General features: G+C 40.8%; 1 protein-coding gene across 2 annotated transcripts; it reads left to right on the top strand.

Moving 5' to 3' along the window:
• The first annotated feature begins 435 nt into the window (after positions 1-435).
• On the top strand, positions 436-14,414 carry mapk14a (mitogen-activated protein kinase 14a). Of its 2 annotated transcripts, none has more exons than XM_085781851.1 (12): positions 436-859; positions 3,501-3,630; positions 3,762-3,820; positions 7,992-8,103; positions 8,796-8,825; positions 9,081-9,128; positions 9,245-9,359; positions 9,987-10,058; positions 11,335-11,414; positions 12,611-12,689; positions 12,906-13,079; positions 13,189-14,414. In XM_085781851.1, the coding sequence occupies exons 1-12, from the start codon at positions 741-743 to the stop codon at positions 13,251-13,253; spliced, it is 1,083 nt and encodes a 360-aa protein (XP_085637977.1). In that variant the 5' UTR covers positions 436-740; the 3' UTR covers positions 13,254-14,414. The 2 variants fall into 2 exon arrangements, with proteins under 2 accessions (XP_085637977.1, XP_085637978.1); XM_085781852.1 differs by lacking the exon at positions 11,335-11,414 and adding an exon at positions 10,793-10,872.
• The last annotated feature ends 1,161 nt before the right edge of the window (positions 14,415-15,575 follow it).

The raw sequence follows: 15,575 nt of genomic DNA, 5'->3' as shown, positions 1-15,575 counted from the left end.
ACTATTTATTGAATGGCTGTGGTATTAGGCTGCATCAGCTTGAGTGCCTAATAAATTGATTGCTTAGTGTAAATGTTGAGGTTTACTGGTATCTCACTTCTCTCTGGAGAAGTGGAAGTATAAAGTAGCATTCAAAGGAAACTATATTCAAGCAAAATAGTAGGCCTAGGTCTATCTAATTATAGCTACTACAGTTATTATACTAGTTCCTGATTTAATGTAGCCTATCTATTTATTGCCCATACCTCAGTGTAGTTGTATGTCTGTTACTTTTTCACTAATGTGTTGCTGAAACGTCAAATGTCTTATTTTCTTCCGGCAGCATTAAAAAGGAAGCAGAGATTTCAGTTCGAGTCGTGGTCTTGGTCTTATGGTCTTGCCCGCTCAGCTGTGTGAACTAACGTGTGTTCTCGCGATACTTCCCGCCTAGCGTTGGTTGCAAGCGGGGTGAAATCTCGGAGGTGTCTGAAAGCGAAGAGCGAAGAGAGGAGCCGAGCGACCGACCGACCGACGTGAAGGTCTACAAAAACGTGCACGCAGCGGACGGTGATTCTGCAATATTCAGCAAGAAAGGCGAAACCCCCGCACAACTTTCGAGGGCACAAACTTCTCCGACGGGCGAAGAATATTATTGAACTTAGCTCCTATTTTCGCAACTTGCTGTAAAGTTGGGGCTGAGGCTCGAGGGACCCACCTCTGTGAGAAAGTGCAGTCGGTGGTCGGCGGTCGGTTCTGCAGGAATGTCGCAGAAAGAGAGACCAGTGTTTTATCGACAGGAGGTCAACAAGACGATATGGGAAGTCCCGGAGCGGTACCAAAACCTGTCCCCGGTCGGCTCCGGCGCCTACGGATCCGTGTGGTAACTCGCTCTTTCTTTCTTTTTCTTTCCTTTTTAAGTTTAGTGAGCGCGTAGTAGTAGTAGCAGCAACAGCAGCACAGTCACCTAACTTAACCTCCATTCATTTAGACGAGGCCTGCGCTGCAGATGCTAAAGTTAGGTTAGCTCGCCCCGATTGTTGGCTAGCAAGGTGGAGCCACGATGTGTCTTCTTCCTTTTTAAGAAAAAACCCCCGTAAGAGTTGGTACCTATGGCTCATTATCCGCCTGTACTGCACCTTTGACAACTTTCTGCAGTTACACAAGTCACACTAGTTACAGGAAACTGCACATTTACGACACTTTAACAGCTGTGAAAGTACGAGAGTCTATCAGAGGACATGTTACACATTGGTCCTTATCAGTATTTATACTGTGGCTGCACATGTAAACTGCATTATAACGTTACTCACCAGGCCAGGCGGTTTGTACTGTATGTGGTCTATACCTGCTACAGTGGTAGTGATGATGCCAGTGGGGCAGTGATTAACAACATCTTTATAATCTGCAGACTCCTCTTCCTGTCTCAAGAAAACCTAACTATTGACTTAACAAAGGATATGAAGGAAATCTGTCAGTATTTGGCTTTATTCGCCATCTTCTGCTTGAACTGGGGCTGAAAACACCTTTCAAAATTGTTGCAAATAGTTTCAACCTTTGTTGACAATATCTCCATTATTAGTGCTTTCAAATACCTGTCCTATAAAGTAATGAGTCAAAGAGGGCTAAAAACTAACAATTGTTTTCATTTTCGCTTCAATCTAACGATTATGTTTATTATTTATGAAGTATTAAATGTCCAAAATGATGAGAAAAGACCAAATGCAACCTCACAGATATCACATGCAGAGTCAAACAGACTTTTCAGGACTCAAGGGATTGTTTACAGTTATAAAACGGGGGGAATTGAATTATCTCTTTAGGAAGAGAGAATTTGATATTATTATTTAAAGAAAATTATTTTGCTGTTTCTACAACCAACTAATTGATCAATCATTCCAGCCTTAGTCTCAGTTAGTTGGTAAGGTACATGATTGAAATGTGTAATGGATTACCGTAATCAATTAGTCAATCCACAGAAATTCATTGTAAACCACTCTGATCAATAATTCATTGTCAGTTAGCAAAAAACAAACAAACTAAGAGTCAACTAATGATTATAGTCTATCTATCTATTCATTAAAAAAGGCATTATTGCATAATGGAAATAGTCTTTGTAATTAATATGGCAGTAAGTCCATGATAGGACAGATTTTCTGGTTGCACATGATCAAACCCTTCATCTTTTAAGGCGCTACATGGAGAATACTTACAATAATGATAAACAAATATGCAGCACATGCGTTTGCATTTACAGTGGAGGTCACGCCTGTTGATTAGTGCCTCTTTAGAAACGACCTTGGTGGTACAGTGGATTTCCTTAATGCTGCTGGGTGGCAAGAGGGTAATCTTTGACAGGAGGGACCCATTGCTTTGGCGTATTGCTTAAATAGGTTGCGCTGATACTATCTAGGACATAACATTGTCGGCGGTACACTTGACTTAGTGGGCAGATGTTTGTTTTGCAAATGCAAGCGGACAGCTGTGCTGTTGCCGGGCAATACGATAATCTGTTGCTGGTCAGATTACTGGCTGGCTGCTCACCAGTGCGATTGTTTTGTTTTGTTTTTTTCTCTCCAAACAGCACACTGGCTTATATTGTCTGTCTTTACATGGTGAACTCTGCCCAACTGATTCTACAACAGCATTATCACTGAATGAACTGCCTTTATAATGCTGCATGCATACATTGCTTTTATCCAAAGCACTTTTTAATTTACCTCTTATTTACACTTTAACGCTGATGCAGCGAGTTACTAGGCAAGGCCTCACCATCAGCAGCAGTACAGGCTTCATCCTCGTTCTTTTTTCAACATTGCTGATGCATTAAGGGTTTAAAGAAGATTCTTCTTCTATACCTTTGTAATTGATTTTTATTTTTTAGAATAAGCACCCAGTTGCACATTTCTTTCCTGGATAATCCATTTTTATTAATGGAAACCATAAACCAATCTTATTTCTGCATGTTTAAATGGATGAGCCCATTGTTTGTAATATGACCATAAAAACTGTATGGATGATGTGGATGGAGAATGATTTTTCTTTCAAGAACTCAACGACATCCCCGATCATAATGTTTAATGGTCCTCAAGCCTCCGTCCCAGCAGCAGTCACAGGTGTCTGTCCACCCGGCCGGCAGGGACAGTCGTTGGGAGAAGTGAGCAGGAGGAAGTATTGGGATTGTGTCAGCTTTCAGAGTGCAGGACAGATTGCAGGCAGGGCTGTTCCCGCTCTGCTGAGAGATGACATTTTCTGCTGATGTCGCCCTTTTTCAGCCTTCAGCAGCTCTTACTGCACCTAATTTGGTGTTGAGCGCAAACTCAGCCCATTCGGAGCCATATGAAATATTTTTCCTCCTCTGCTTAAAAATGACCCACTTGCTTTCCTTTTTTTTGTTGTTGCTAAAGTTCACATCTAGTTTAAAATGATCTGTACTTTTGTTTTTCAGGCTTCAATGGTGTGTGTCAGTATTAGGATGATTACAAGTGAGATTTATGCTTCCATGTTTGCCCTTTCTTGAACAGTTCTGCGTTTGATATGAAGAGTTGTATGAAGGTCGCTGTGAAGAAGCTGTCACGGCCGTTTCAGTCCATTATTCACGCCAAGAGAACATACAGAGAGTTGCGGTTGCTTAAGCACATGAAGCATGAAAACGTGAGTTGACTCTCTCTTTTTTGTGCTTGAGTTTGTTTTTGCTTTGACTCACAATGTCTCTGTGTAAATGAAAATGTTATTTGCTACCCATCGTTGGCATTGACTGGACATTGGTTCTCATATTTGTGCAGGTGATCGGCCTCCTTGATGTCTTCAGTCCGGCTACTTCTCTGAAGGAATTCACCGATGTGTAAGTTGACTGTATTTGTTTTAAACAATTGCTTTAATCCCCAGTTTCCCCCTCTCTTCACTCTGGCTTGGTCCGAGTGTCTCCTCAGCAACACTTGTGTGAACTTTCACAGTGTTCAACAAACTGCAGCCTTAAGTTTCTCGGCAGCAGACAATCCAGGCTTTGGCTGGGAAACACCTGGAGGCACGCCAGCAGGCCAAACACAGTGGAATACTTCATAGATTGTCTGCTCTGTTAGTTATTCACTGTCTGCTGCAAGAGCTGTTTCACCACCCGCTTCCTTCCCTGTGTTTCCTGGTTTCTGTTCTTTGTTGCATACATCGTAACTGATTTGCTGCTGGCAGGTAGTTATTATTTGTTGATGTTGAAAGTTGTTAGAAAGGAGGAAGTGGACAGCTAGACACTTGACTCATTCCTCAAACGTATGTGCTGACTCCCCCGTCGAGAGAGGAACGTCATATTCTTCCTCTTCTCTTCACACTGAGAAATTTGTCCCAAAATCACATTGCAACCGATTTCTATCAACACCTGACAATAAGAATGTATCTCAGGCAGCTGAAAACCACATTTTCTTTTCTTTGCATATTTTTTTTTCATGCTTCATATTTTCCTGTATGAAACAATAATTCCTGAATGACTGACTCATCCCAGCTATTTTGGGGATTGGGCAGTGCCGCACTCAGGAACCCAGTTCATATCTCCGTCTGTGGCCAACAACATTGGCTGCATTATTACTAATACCTAATGTGTATGTCATTTGCTTTGCCTATTTTAATACTCTGTCTAGAAACCAGGAACTAAGTCTGGGTGGCAGTGCTCTGTGACTTCAATTGATGAACAGATGAGGATAAACATCTGGTTTGTCATCTTAGATAAGGATAAAGACTCTTTTTTAAAATTTGGTACTCACTTTTGCTGTGAAGATAATCTGTGCTACATAATTACCACCGAGTGCATGTGTTCGGGGATCTGTGGTTCCCCACAGGAAAGTGATTTGCCGAGGTGGCACATTTCTTCGGTCCTGACCCATGTTGTCTCATAATGAAGATGACAGTCCAAACAATACCTCAACTTGCTTGCATTTGCTACATGAAATGGCATCTCTGGCCTTTTTTTAATATCTAATGTGCATATTGATGTCAGAGTTTTACTTATAGTTTCTGGTAGCATTTTAAATATACATAATACAGTTGTGTAAAAAACTCCCAATGTTCACAAAAGAGAGTTTTGTTTTCAGCAAGAGGCAAGGTGGTTCGCTTCTGTTATAAAATGCTGTGAAGAAGTTTGTATCCATGCTACATTGTATATGTAGTTTCAAGCTTCCCTGACCTTTCGATTTGGGTTTTGTTTTAGGTGCGAGTCACGTCTTTATCAGGAGCTGTTCACATGTATTTTAATGTAAACTCTTAAAAAAAACCCATCAGACCCTGTCATATGGGGCTGATCCACAGAGCTGCAGCATGATGACCTCGTCTCCATGACCAGGTTCACAGTGCTGCACTGTGTCCACATGTTTTTTATTCATATCTGACATGAAAATTGATGTGCACCGAGAACTGATATCTTTGTGAAACACTCGGCAGGTCAAAATCAGTGTCCAGGCCTTTTGAGAGAACCACTGCATGTATGAAAAAAGGAGAAATTGCCTAATCTTTGCTTGTGGGTACATGAGCTGTTCTCGTGAAACACATCTAAGTCTCCGACTGTCAGTAGTTAAACTGCATCATGGATTATACATGAGCCAAGTTTTGTTGAGGAAGAAGACTGCGTGGAATAAAAAAAAAGGGACTGCAGCTTCTCTTGCCAAGTTTTGTTGAGGAAGAAGACTGCATGGAATAAAAAAAAAAGGGACTGCGGCTTCTCTTCTGATTGTTCTTTAAAACAAATGGTCTATCATTAGTGTCAGAGAAGGCCAATACTGGTGGAGTGCCCTTTGAATTTTCATGAGTTTGCAGGATGATAATTTATCCCCTTGTGCAACAAAGAAAACTGGAACTTTTCCCTCACACTTTGGGCAGCAGTGACTCTGTCTGCTGTTAAAATGGAAAGTTGTCCTCTCAAGATGCCCCACCCTCCTCCCCCGTTAGCCTAATGCCATGGTGGAGTAAAGGCAATACAAGGTCACACGTGTAGACTGTGCACACTGCAGTCCTGAGGGGGGTAGATGCAGAAACAATTCTGTGAAGCTTGTCCCATTTTATAGAAGAATAAATGCTGCGTCACGGGGTTGCCAAAAGGAAACATGACTCTTCTCTATCTGCACATCTGCTGGGACATTGGAAATGTTCTGCATGCGCTGTGATATCCAGGAAAAAATCTCAGATATGCAGGTGCTGTAAGTGTGGTTTCCCCTCGGCTCTAAAAATACAGACGAGTCATAACGCTGCAGTAAGGCTCCTCGCAGCTCCAGCCACGCTCCTGTTTCTATAGGAGAGCGGAAAACAGAGGCCACTATTTATATCCCCCTTTTTCCAAGGCGGGTGTCTGTGTCCCTGTGTGTGCTGCCGACAAGTTCAAGCATAACCAGGGGACTCTATTACAGAAACTTTTGAACCTGCAGACTCTTTCTTACATGTGTGGTAACTGTGGTTATTGCAGTTAGAAAAATCTTCTAAAAGGAAAAGTGTATGAAATAAGCTTGCTCACTTACCAAATTCCCCAAATTCTCCGATAGCCATTAAGCTGCAGTAACTCACTTTCATTAGCTGCTCTTTTGTTGTTTTTACACAACCAACACTTTCAGCAGGCTCAGTTGGATGCTAGATACAGTGGACAGTGACTACGTTTGCATGCAGTCAATATTCGGGTTTCTGAAACATTCACAATAACCTGTTTACATGCGTGAGCAAATAGGGTTATTCCTGTATACATGGTAATTGTAATCAATTGGGATATCCCAATCAAAACAGCGACGCACGGACAACGTCTCGCGCCATTTCTGCTTCTTCTTCCTTTATCCACAACAACAGCAACAGCAGCAGTCGTCTTCGTTTGCACTTTGCTGCTGGTACGGACCCGCCACCAGTACTTGTTGACACTGTTTTACCGTCTACAAAAGACATGATGTCCATGTCTTTCGCCACTTATGAAGTGATTTGTTTCCTCCTCGCTCCAAAGGTGTGGTGTTATCTTGCTTTTCACCATGTTTACAACAAGTACTTCCTGTACTCAAAAGATTATTTGCAAATGGAACATGCGCAGAACACAAATGGATGTTCCTTTCGATGGAGATATCCTTGGGTTAGAAAAGGAGTAACCCAGGGGTCATTTTCGGGTTTTTCAAAAGGGTTATTGGTGTTTACATGGCTGTGCACAACCGAGTTATGCTAATATTCTCGTTATGAAAGGGTTATTGACTGCATGTAAACGTAGTGTCTGACATTTTAGCCCACTCCCTCTTTTATTTCCTGAGTTATCGTCGTCGTGTATTTCCAAAAACAACATTTTTGGATTTTTTCTGCATCTCTTAATCTCAGGTCGAAGTGTGTATGGAGCGATCTACCTACAAAAATACCTCAGTAAAATGAGAAAAGTAGCATTGGTTGCTTCTTGGTAACAAGTTAACAAATTAGGAATAATGCCATTTTATACTGTTTATACTCTTTCCATCATCTTCAAATCTAAGATGAGAGAATATTCTGTTATGGGGTCCCAGGTCTTATTCTGATGCCTCGCTCTCTCTCAACGTGCTGTGTGAGGACAGGAGAGTATTCATGAAAGTGGTATTTGTTGAGCAGCAGACTGTTGAAGCAGCACACTGCTCTGTGTTTTTTGGCTGCAAAACTGCCACTGTAGCATCCTGCGCTCGCCTTCTTCCATAAGTGCTATTTGGGCATTTTAAACAGCTCTGGGATTAGATTTGAATTATGCACTGATGTGGTCCTATTAAGCCCATTTATCTGGGCATGCTGTTAAATGACATTCCATTTGTGAAGGGCTTGGCCTTTCAGTGCCTCTGGAGAGAAGTGAGACTGAAAAGAAGTAGCAGCTAAACCGGTTTAAGCTCACAAAGCCATATGGGAAATTAGTTTCAGCCTGAAAACAACTCTGGAAAAAATGTTGGAAGTGCTAATGTTTTATTTATGGAAACCAGACTTTTTATAAAGTGGGAAAACATTGATAAACCTCATGATATTTGTTAGTGACAACAACAATGTCTTGTGATTGGCAGGTATCTTGTGACTCACCTAATGGGAGCAGATCTCAACAACATAGTGAAATGTCAGAAGCTCACAGATGACCATGTGCAGTTCCTCATATACCAGATCCTCCGAGGGTTAAAGGTGAGCTTAATAAGGAATATTTTTTACATTTTGGAAAATATGCTCATTGACTTTCTTGCTGGGAGTTAGAATTAAATTCAACATATCTGCTTGTCTCATCTTATCTGCATATAATGTCAGTCATTATAGCCAAAAACAGCCATGGGGAGAGACATTATGATTTTATGTTGTCTGTCTCTGTTCATTCTCATGAATGGGATATATCAGTAACACTGCAAGATTTTACATAAACAGAGAATTATGTCCTTGAGGTTATTGCTCAAGTGCATGGAAAGGTTCTCACACACACACACACACAGCCACCTGCAATCACATGATCAACACTCAGACCATAATATGAAAATCAGTTCCTGTTTTTCAATGCTTTGTTAATTTAACTTCTCTTTTTTTTTCCAAAATAAAAGCACATTGTTCATTAAGAATATTTAATCTAGGATTGACAAATCAAGCCTCAAACTGCCAAACAAGGTTGGGCAAGAATAAGAAGGATTGTTTTAGCTTGATAAGAGTGTTTTCATCTGAATTAACAAAGCCACATGTCATTGAGCCGGCTTACCTGAAGCAAGAAAGTAGATCATTAGATAACTAAATGATTTTTACATTGTATTCCCGTGCCGGTGAAATTTTTTGCACATCAATACTTAAACTGGTATTGTAATTTAATGAACATGTTCTCCTCCATCTCTTTCCAGTATATCCACTCAGCAGAGATCATTCATAGAGTAAGTGCTTTTGATTAATTTTTGTTTGACAAATGTCACTTTGTCATTTACCCTGATTGTGGTGGAGTCAGTCTGGGTTTTTGACTTGGCAGAGTCGGACTTGTGCAAACATTGAAGGGAAGTTATAAACAGGACCTTGACTTGACATGTTGTTAATTGCTTTGAACAATATCACAGTGTATTGTGTATCCATGATTGTAGTTATCACTTCCATTTGAATCACACTAATTTACATTTATGACCTTGACCCTTTAGGATTTGAAACCAAGTAACCTGGCAGTGAATGAAGACTGTGAGCTGAAGGTCAGTGAACAGCTGCTTTCATTGAAAATCTCAGTTTATCCTGAATCTGCTATAAATGTGATTATTTTGCAAACATCTCTGCTTTTTTTTTGCACTTGCACTTGCACTGCTCTTAGATTTTGGACTTTGGTTTGGCGCGGCACACTGATGACGAGATGACTGGTTATGTGGCCACTCGCTGGTATCGAGCTCCAGAGATCATGTTGAACTGGATGCATTACAACATGACAGGTAGAGCTGGAGGACTGATGCAGGATTTTTCAGTTTTTCTAACAATTGCAAAATATCTGTAATGAAGTATTATTAATTATTGTTAAAGGGATAGTTCAACATTTTGTCAAATTGGCCCATTGCCATAATCCCTATAGTTTTAGCAGTAGGTTCATTACCTTTAATTGTCGGTGCAAGCTATTTTTAGAACAGTGGAGCAGAGCCGCGAGCTGCTCAGAGCTACGCTACGGAGGCTCATGGGATTTCTTGATTTCCCTCATCAAACTCATCAAATACACAATCCAACAACTCCAAAACGCTCTGGTGGACAAGTTGTGACCTGCACATTCACCACGCTATGAGATAATCACAGAACGTTACCCGACAGAGTTGTTTTAGAGGTAAATTCATGCAAAACCGCTGATGCGCGTTGCCTTCAGGAACAGTTTTTCATCAAGCAGTCTCTGCATTTACCTCTAAAACAACTCTGTCTGGTAACGTTCTGTTATTATCTCATAATAGGGATTATGGCAATGGGCCAAACTATCCCTTTAAAATTTGGACCTATGACTTTTTCTTCACAAAATAACAGAGCAGCTGCTTATCAAGTAAATCCTAACATTTGTGTCCTGCTTCTCTGTGTTTCAGTGGATATCTGGTCAGTGGGATGTATAATGGCAGAACTCCTCACCGGAAGAACTCTGTTTCCTGGCACTGACCGTATCCTTTTCGTTTGCGAGTACAGTATGCACAGAGCTTACATAGGCGGAGCGGCATTCTGACACAACATTTGCATAACAAATCAAACAGGCTAATGCGCATTGACTTTGTTGTGGAAGTGCTGACTCGACATTTTTCCTGCAGGTACAGTAACTGAGGTTGATTTATTGTGTTTACTTGAAAGAACCTGCTTGTCTGCTTTTCTTTTTCCAACACAACACTGCTTGAATCGGCCTCATATTAGAAACGTTAACACACATAGCATCTGTTTCTGCACTTCCCTCTGGCTCGACACATACGCTCTGCTGTAATGTTTCTACTGGAGCGCCTCAGCTCTTTGTACACTGTCAGTACGCATTGTTGGCTCAGGTCCACGTTCTGCCTGCGCTGCCAGTGTTTGTATGGGCCTTTCAATCTGCAGAGTCTATGCTTAAAACTGTTTATCCCCCCCCCCCGCCACTCTTCTCAGACTAACGGCTGTGCTTGTAAGTAGGTGTACAACTGGGCTGTCCACTGCCTCCACTCTCTTCCTGTTGTGCGCTGTCTTTATGAAATTTGTTCTTTTTCCACAGGTTCAAACGCCTCCTCTGCTCTTTCCTGTATGAACCAAACTAAATATAGTAAAATTGAATATCAAGTGATACAAGCTATACAAGGAGGTCGGATTACTAGCCCCCCCCCCCCTCGCCCTCCCCCCCACCAGCCTCTGGTCTTCCTTTAACGTGTGCTTGTAGACATTGATCAGTTGAAGCTAATCATGCTGCTCGTCGGAACACCAGGGCCCGAGCTCTTGATGAAAATATCTTCAGATTCTGTGAGTTCACAAAGTTATGCAAGGTTTTTCTCTAACCTTTTTTTTTTCCTGCACTAAACCTGCCACTCTCTGCTGTACAACAACTTGATACAGCTGCTTTCTAAATGACAGCATGTTTTCCATTCTTCAGCTTCATGGATTTGAGACTCGCTTTTTCTGCTTCTTTTTAACCCAGTGAACAAAAAACGGTGTTTGCTGTGAGATTATTGTGACACCAGTTGATTGATGGCTGGCTTTTACTGACCGACTATAATGCAAATACTGTGTTGTTTCTTTCCCCTCGATCTGACAATCCCACCTCTTTAACTTTTTGTGACACGTTGTGCTTCAAAGCTTTGAAGTTTGCTTTTCAGCGTAACATTGTAGTGCATCTAGAGTTCAGTCACACAGTGTTAGGTTGAGAAGCAGCTTCTTAACCAGCTCTGCTCTGTCGCTATACTCCCCTTGACACAAGCTTCATAGATATAAACCAGCTTCAGCAGATAATGCGTTTGACTGGAACGCCCCCAGCATCTCTAATAAGCAGGATGCCCAGTCATGAGGTGAGCAGGATCCACAGTTGCTTCCTTTAGACTAGGACCATCAGACCTGCTGTAATGCACTCTCGCTTTTTGTTTCTAAAGCCACACAGCTCTCGGCTCAGTATCCTGTGTTTGTGTTGTGTCATCCTAAAATGTAATTATAATGTCACCGGTGTATCGATATTCACACCATGATAGGCTACTATATTTCAGCTTGTCTTTAACACGTTAAGCTGACAGTGTTTTACTGGCCACACTCTTAACAACACAGAACTTAAAGGAGTGGGGCATAAGGAGCAGCACGGCCACTAAGGGATATTATTGGAGTTAAAGGTTTTGGTTTTCTAGTTAAATCGTAGTATGTGTGTGGTATCCGACGTGCTTGTTGCATGTGATTGTAACGATTGCCACAAGCAGCTCTGAACCTGTGTGAACTTGGTGTGCTAAAAGCATTTCCGTGTGTGTCATTTAAATGTCTTTTCAGAGTTACACATGCACACTGTGCAATAGCTAGACTTACTATTGGTGATACAGTAGTTACTAACAGCAGATTCCTCCCTCTGTGTTTTCTTCTCCTGTTGCACATTTCTGAAACTTTTAACATTAATTTTCGAGAGAAATTATGACGTAATTTGGGTTTTAAAACTAACAATTGCAGCACAAACACGTAATAGTTTGACTGTTTTAAACCAGGCGTCTTCAAAAGAGTGCAGCTCCACATTGTTTTTACTCCTGCAGCACCTTTTTTGATCCCACCAAGACATTTTACTGTTGCTAGGCAACACGTCAGGGCTGTCAATCCATTTTTGCTGCGAGCTACACACAGATATCAACAGCAGCTGAGTGTGAGTTTTTGACTGCTCTAGTCTCACTTCAGGCTCTGAGAAACTCAAAAAAAAAAAAACCTTGGTTGAAACTTGTCTCAACAGTTTACAACCACAAGAATGTTTTTCTTACACAGAAAAGAAAAGGAAGAAAGTGAATGAAAGAATTAAAGTATGCTGCAAATAGCTGTAAGGCCATAATATATAGTGGGATTAATGTTAGATGCAGGGAGATGGGACACAGTACAGTCACAGCCGAGCAGTATTGATTGGATGCAGGTGGCTACACTGAGTAGTATCAGTCGTATGAAAGAATGTGAGCGTTATGAGTCGTGGATGTGGCCGACATGTTGCTGCTGGTGGGGATTTTATTTACACTATGTATTTTTCCAGGCCAGGAACTACATCAGCTCCTTGCCACAAATGCCCAAGAGGAACTTTGCTGATGTGTTCATTGGTGCAAACCCACAAGGTAATACAAGAAAAAACAGGCTTTGCTCAACAGCGACTGTGCTGCGTTATGGTGCAATTCATGCTAATTACGTTTCAGTTTATTTTGAAATTCCCCCTTTCCTTTGTGAGTAATACTGGCTCGATATCAAAACATCTGTACGTGATGGGACACAAGGGGTTCTGATGAATCATAGACTCTGTTTGAGATTCGCTTCTGTCTGCCATGTTTTTAAAGCTGTTGACCTGTTGGAGAAAATGCTGGTTCTGGACACGGACAAGAGGATAACGGCGGCCGAGGCTCTGGCCCACGCCTACTTCACTCAGTATCACGACCCGGACGACGAGCCTGAGGCCGAGCCGTACGACCAGAGCTTTGAGAGCCGCGAGCTGGAGATTGAAGAGTGGAAACGTATGTCCTCTTTTTAAAAAAACAAAAAACAAACCAAGACCACTCATGACTAAAATTTGAAACCTCCGCAATGAAATTTCGTAACACATTTTTTTTAAATTTCTTGCAGGATTAACCTACGAGGAGTTGTGTAGTTTCGAGCCGCCCATCTTTGACGAGGATGACATGGAGTAGTGAGAAGGCGACCCACATCAACCCCAGCGTCCGACAAAGTTGTAACATGCGCATTAGTGTTAAAGAAACTCTCAGACACTTGTATCAGAGTGCCTACCCACCCTCGTCTGTCTTTATTAATTGAGATCTCCACGATCAGCCTTTGGAAGGAGAACATGACCAGCACAGGGAGGTGAAGAACCAGTTATCTTTACTCTGTTATGTACCACTAACGTTGATGGTCTGATGCTGGGAAATGTTATTTCTTGCCAATAGCTGAAATAATTTTATATTCTTCAGATATTTTTTAAATTCAGACTTTAATGACTCATCACTGTGACACGGAGATGCTGAAACACCTGGACCTACAGATGTGCTATTTTGTGTTTTTAAATTTTCTATTGACTAACTTATGAATAAGCTTTTGTATCTCTGTCAAAAAAAAAGGTAAAAAAAAAAAAAAAAGAAAACCTCTCTTCTGCCACTTACCCTGCCACACAGTCACATATAGCACTGGGTCCCATGTATCTGTAACGTGATTCTTGATAAAGTCGTTGCCATCATTGTTCCTGTATTTAAAGAGATAACTTTGAAGGGTTTCTTATCTGTGACAGAAGTAGATTTTACAGAAGCTTTTAGATATGTGATAAGTAAGAATGTGCCTGCATTTTGTAGTCACTGACCGGTAGTGCTCACCAACCGAAATTTACTTGTTTTAATGTTTATTTAGATAGTTGACATGCCCTGTGAGACTTCTATACATATTTTGGCTACACAGAAAAATCTGAGCCTCTACTGCTTTTCAACAAGGCACCGTAATATAAAGAATATCCATGGGTACATGCTCCGCTCAAAAATATGTAAATATCTGTGCCATATTTTTTAAATCTTATTGTGGTTATGTTGTGAAGCAATCACTTTTAGCATGTACATCAGTTAAGGATTTTGTGTGTGTCTGCGAGAGTGTGTTGTTGGTTTACAGGAATTTTAAGTGTCATGCTGAAACCTTTAATAGAAATACTGCTTAAATGTGTAAAAGAGGGATTATAGATGTATTTATACTTTGTGGAGGTGGTATTTATAAACAGCAATTGAAAGATCCCGTAAACTATTTTCAGTCCAGCAGAGTAACTACTATCTTCAGTCCTTTGTTTAACAAAATAAAGACTTATTTTTAAGAGACCCAGGTTTTTGTCCTCATTTGAAAACTCTTTATTTTTTTATTTTTTATTTTTTACAACAGGGCCAATACTCTGTGGTTTCACTTGAGTATTAATGAATCAATCAAATAATGGGGATGATTTTACTAAGAAGACAGTGACTTCCACATTTTCTGTTTTAAATATATTTTAACTCGTGGCATGTGTTGTATTGGCCCTGCTGAAGTGTCATTCAGCAAAAGACAAAGCAGGGCCAAATGTACAAATTGTTCTGACACAGGCGAGTAACAAACTAAAGGAAAAGGAAAAAGGTGAAAAAATCACTAGATGTTGCCACACAGGTGCAACATGCATGCACTGCATACATCCCATAATGCTCTGCTGCAGCATGTAAAAAAATGAAGAGCAGGCCCAGTTGGTAGAGATTTTGTATCAGGGTGGTAAGAAGGGAAGCTCTAAAAGCAGCTGGAGCTTCAGTCACAAAGACTGTTGAACTGGTTTGTGTTTCAGTGGGAACAGAGACTAAAGTGACATGAGTAAATTAGGTTGTAGGTTGTGCTGAGGCGATCCCCTTTTCACTTCTAATGTCAATCTATATTGTACAGAGGCTTGTTTGTGAAACCAATTTCATTAATTGTCTTTGTATGACAATTTACCACTGTCACAGATACTTCAGGGCGCCTGCATGGTCTATTATCAGATTTAATTTGCCTTCAGAACATATTAAAAACGATCACATTTTAGTTACAAACGTCCAGATACTTTCTCTGACCTGCATCACCTAAACTTCTACGTGGCAGATCATTTAACACTTTACAGCCACCTGCCAATTTGACTTGTATGACACAGTCTAAGTCAACATACTGTAGCCATTGCCATGCAGTAAAAGTAAATATAAAGTTAAAAATTAGTTAGTAGTCCTGTAGTACTACAACATAAGACATTCATATTTTGCTGTTGCTGTAGGGACAAAGTAATTGCAAAGTATAGTTATTTTCAGATTTATACTGTAGAAAGTGTCCTCTGTTTGAAAATGTAATGCAAATCAGGAAAAATATAAAGCAGACCAACTGTGTTACTAAGCACTGTTACTATCCCAAGCAATGTGTCATCAGTGAGGGGAGGCTAAACATCCAATATCTCTATATAATGCTCTAATAACAATCCATTTGCACATCCTTTA

This window comes from Trachurus japonicus, chromosome 7, assembly GCF_045865225.1.
Source record: "Trachurus japonicus isolate A0001 chromosome 7, Traja_1.0".
Taxonomy (NCBI): domain Eukaryota; kingdom Metazoa; phylum Chordata; class Actinopteri; order Carangiformes; family Carangidae; genus Trachurus; species Trachurus japonicus.
Note: the sequence above shows the minus strand (reverse complement) of the source record. Positions and strands in the feature narration are given on the sequence as shown.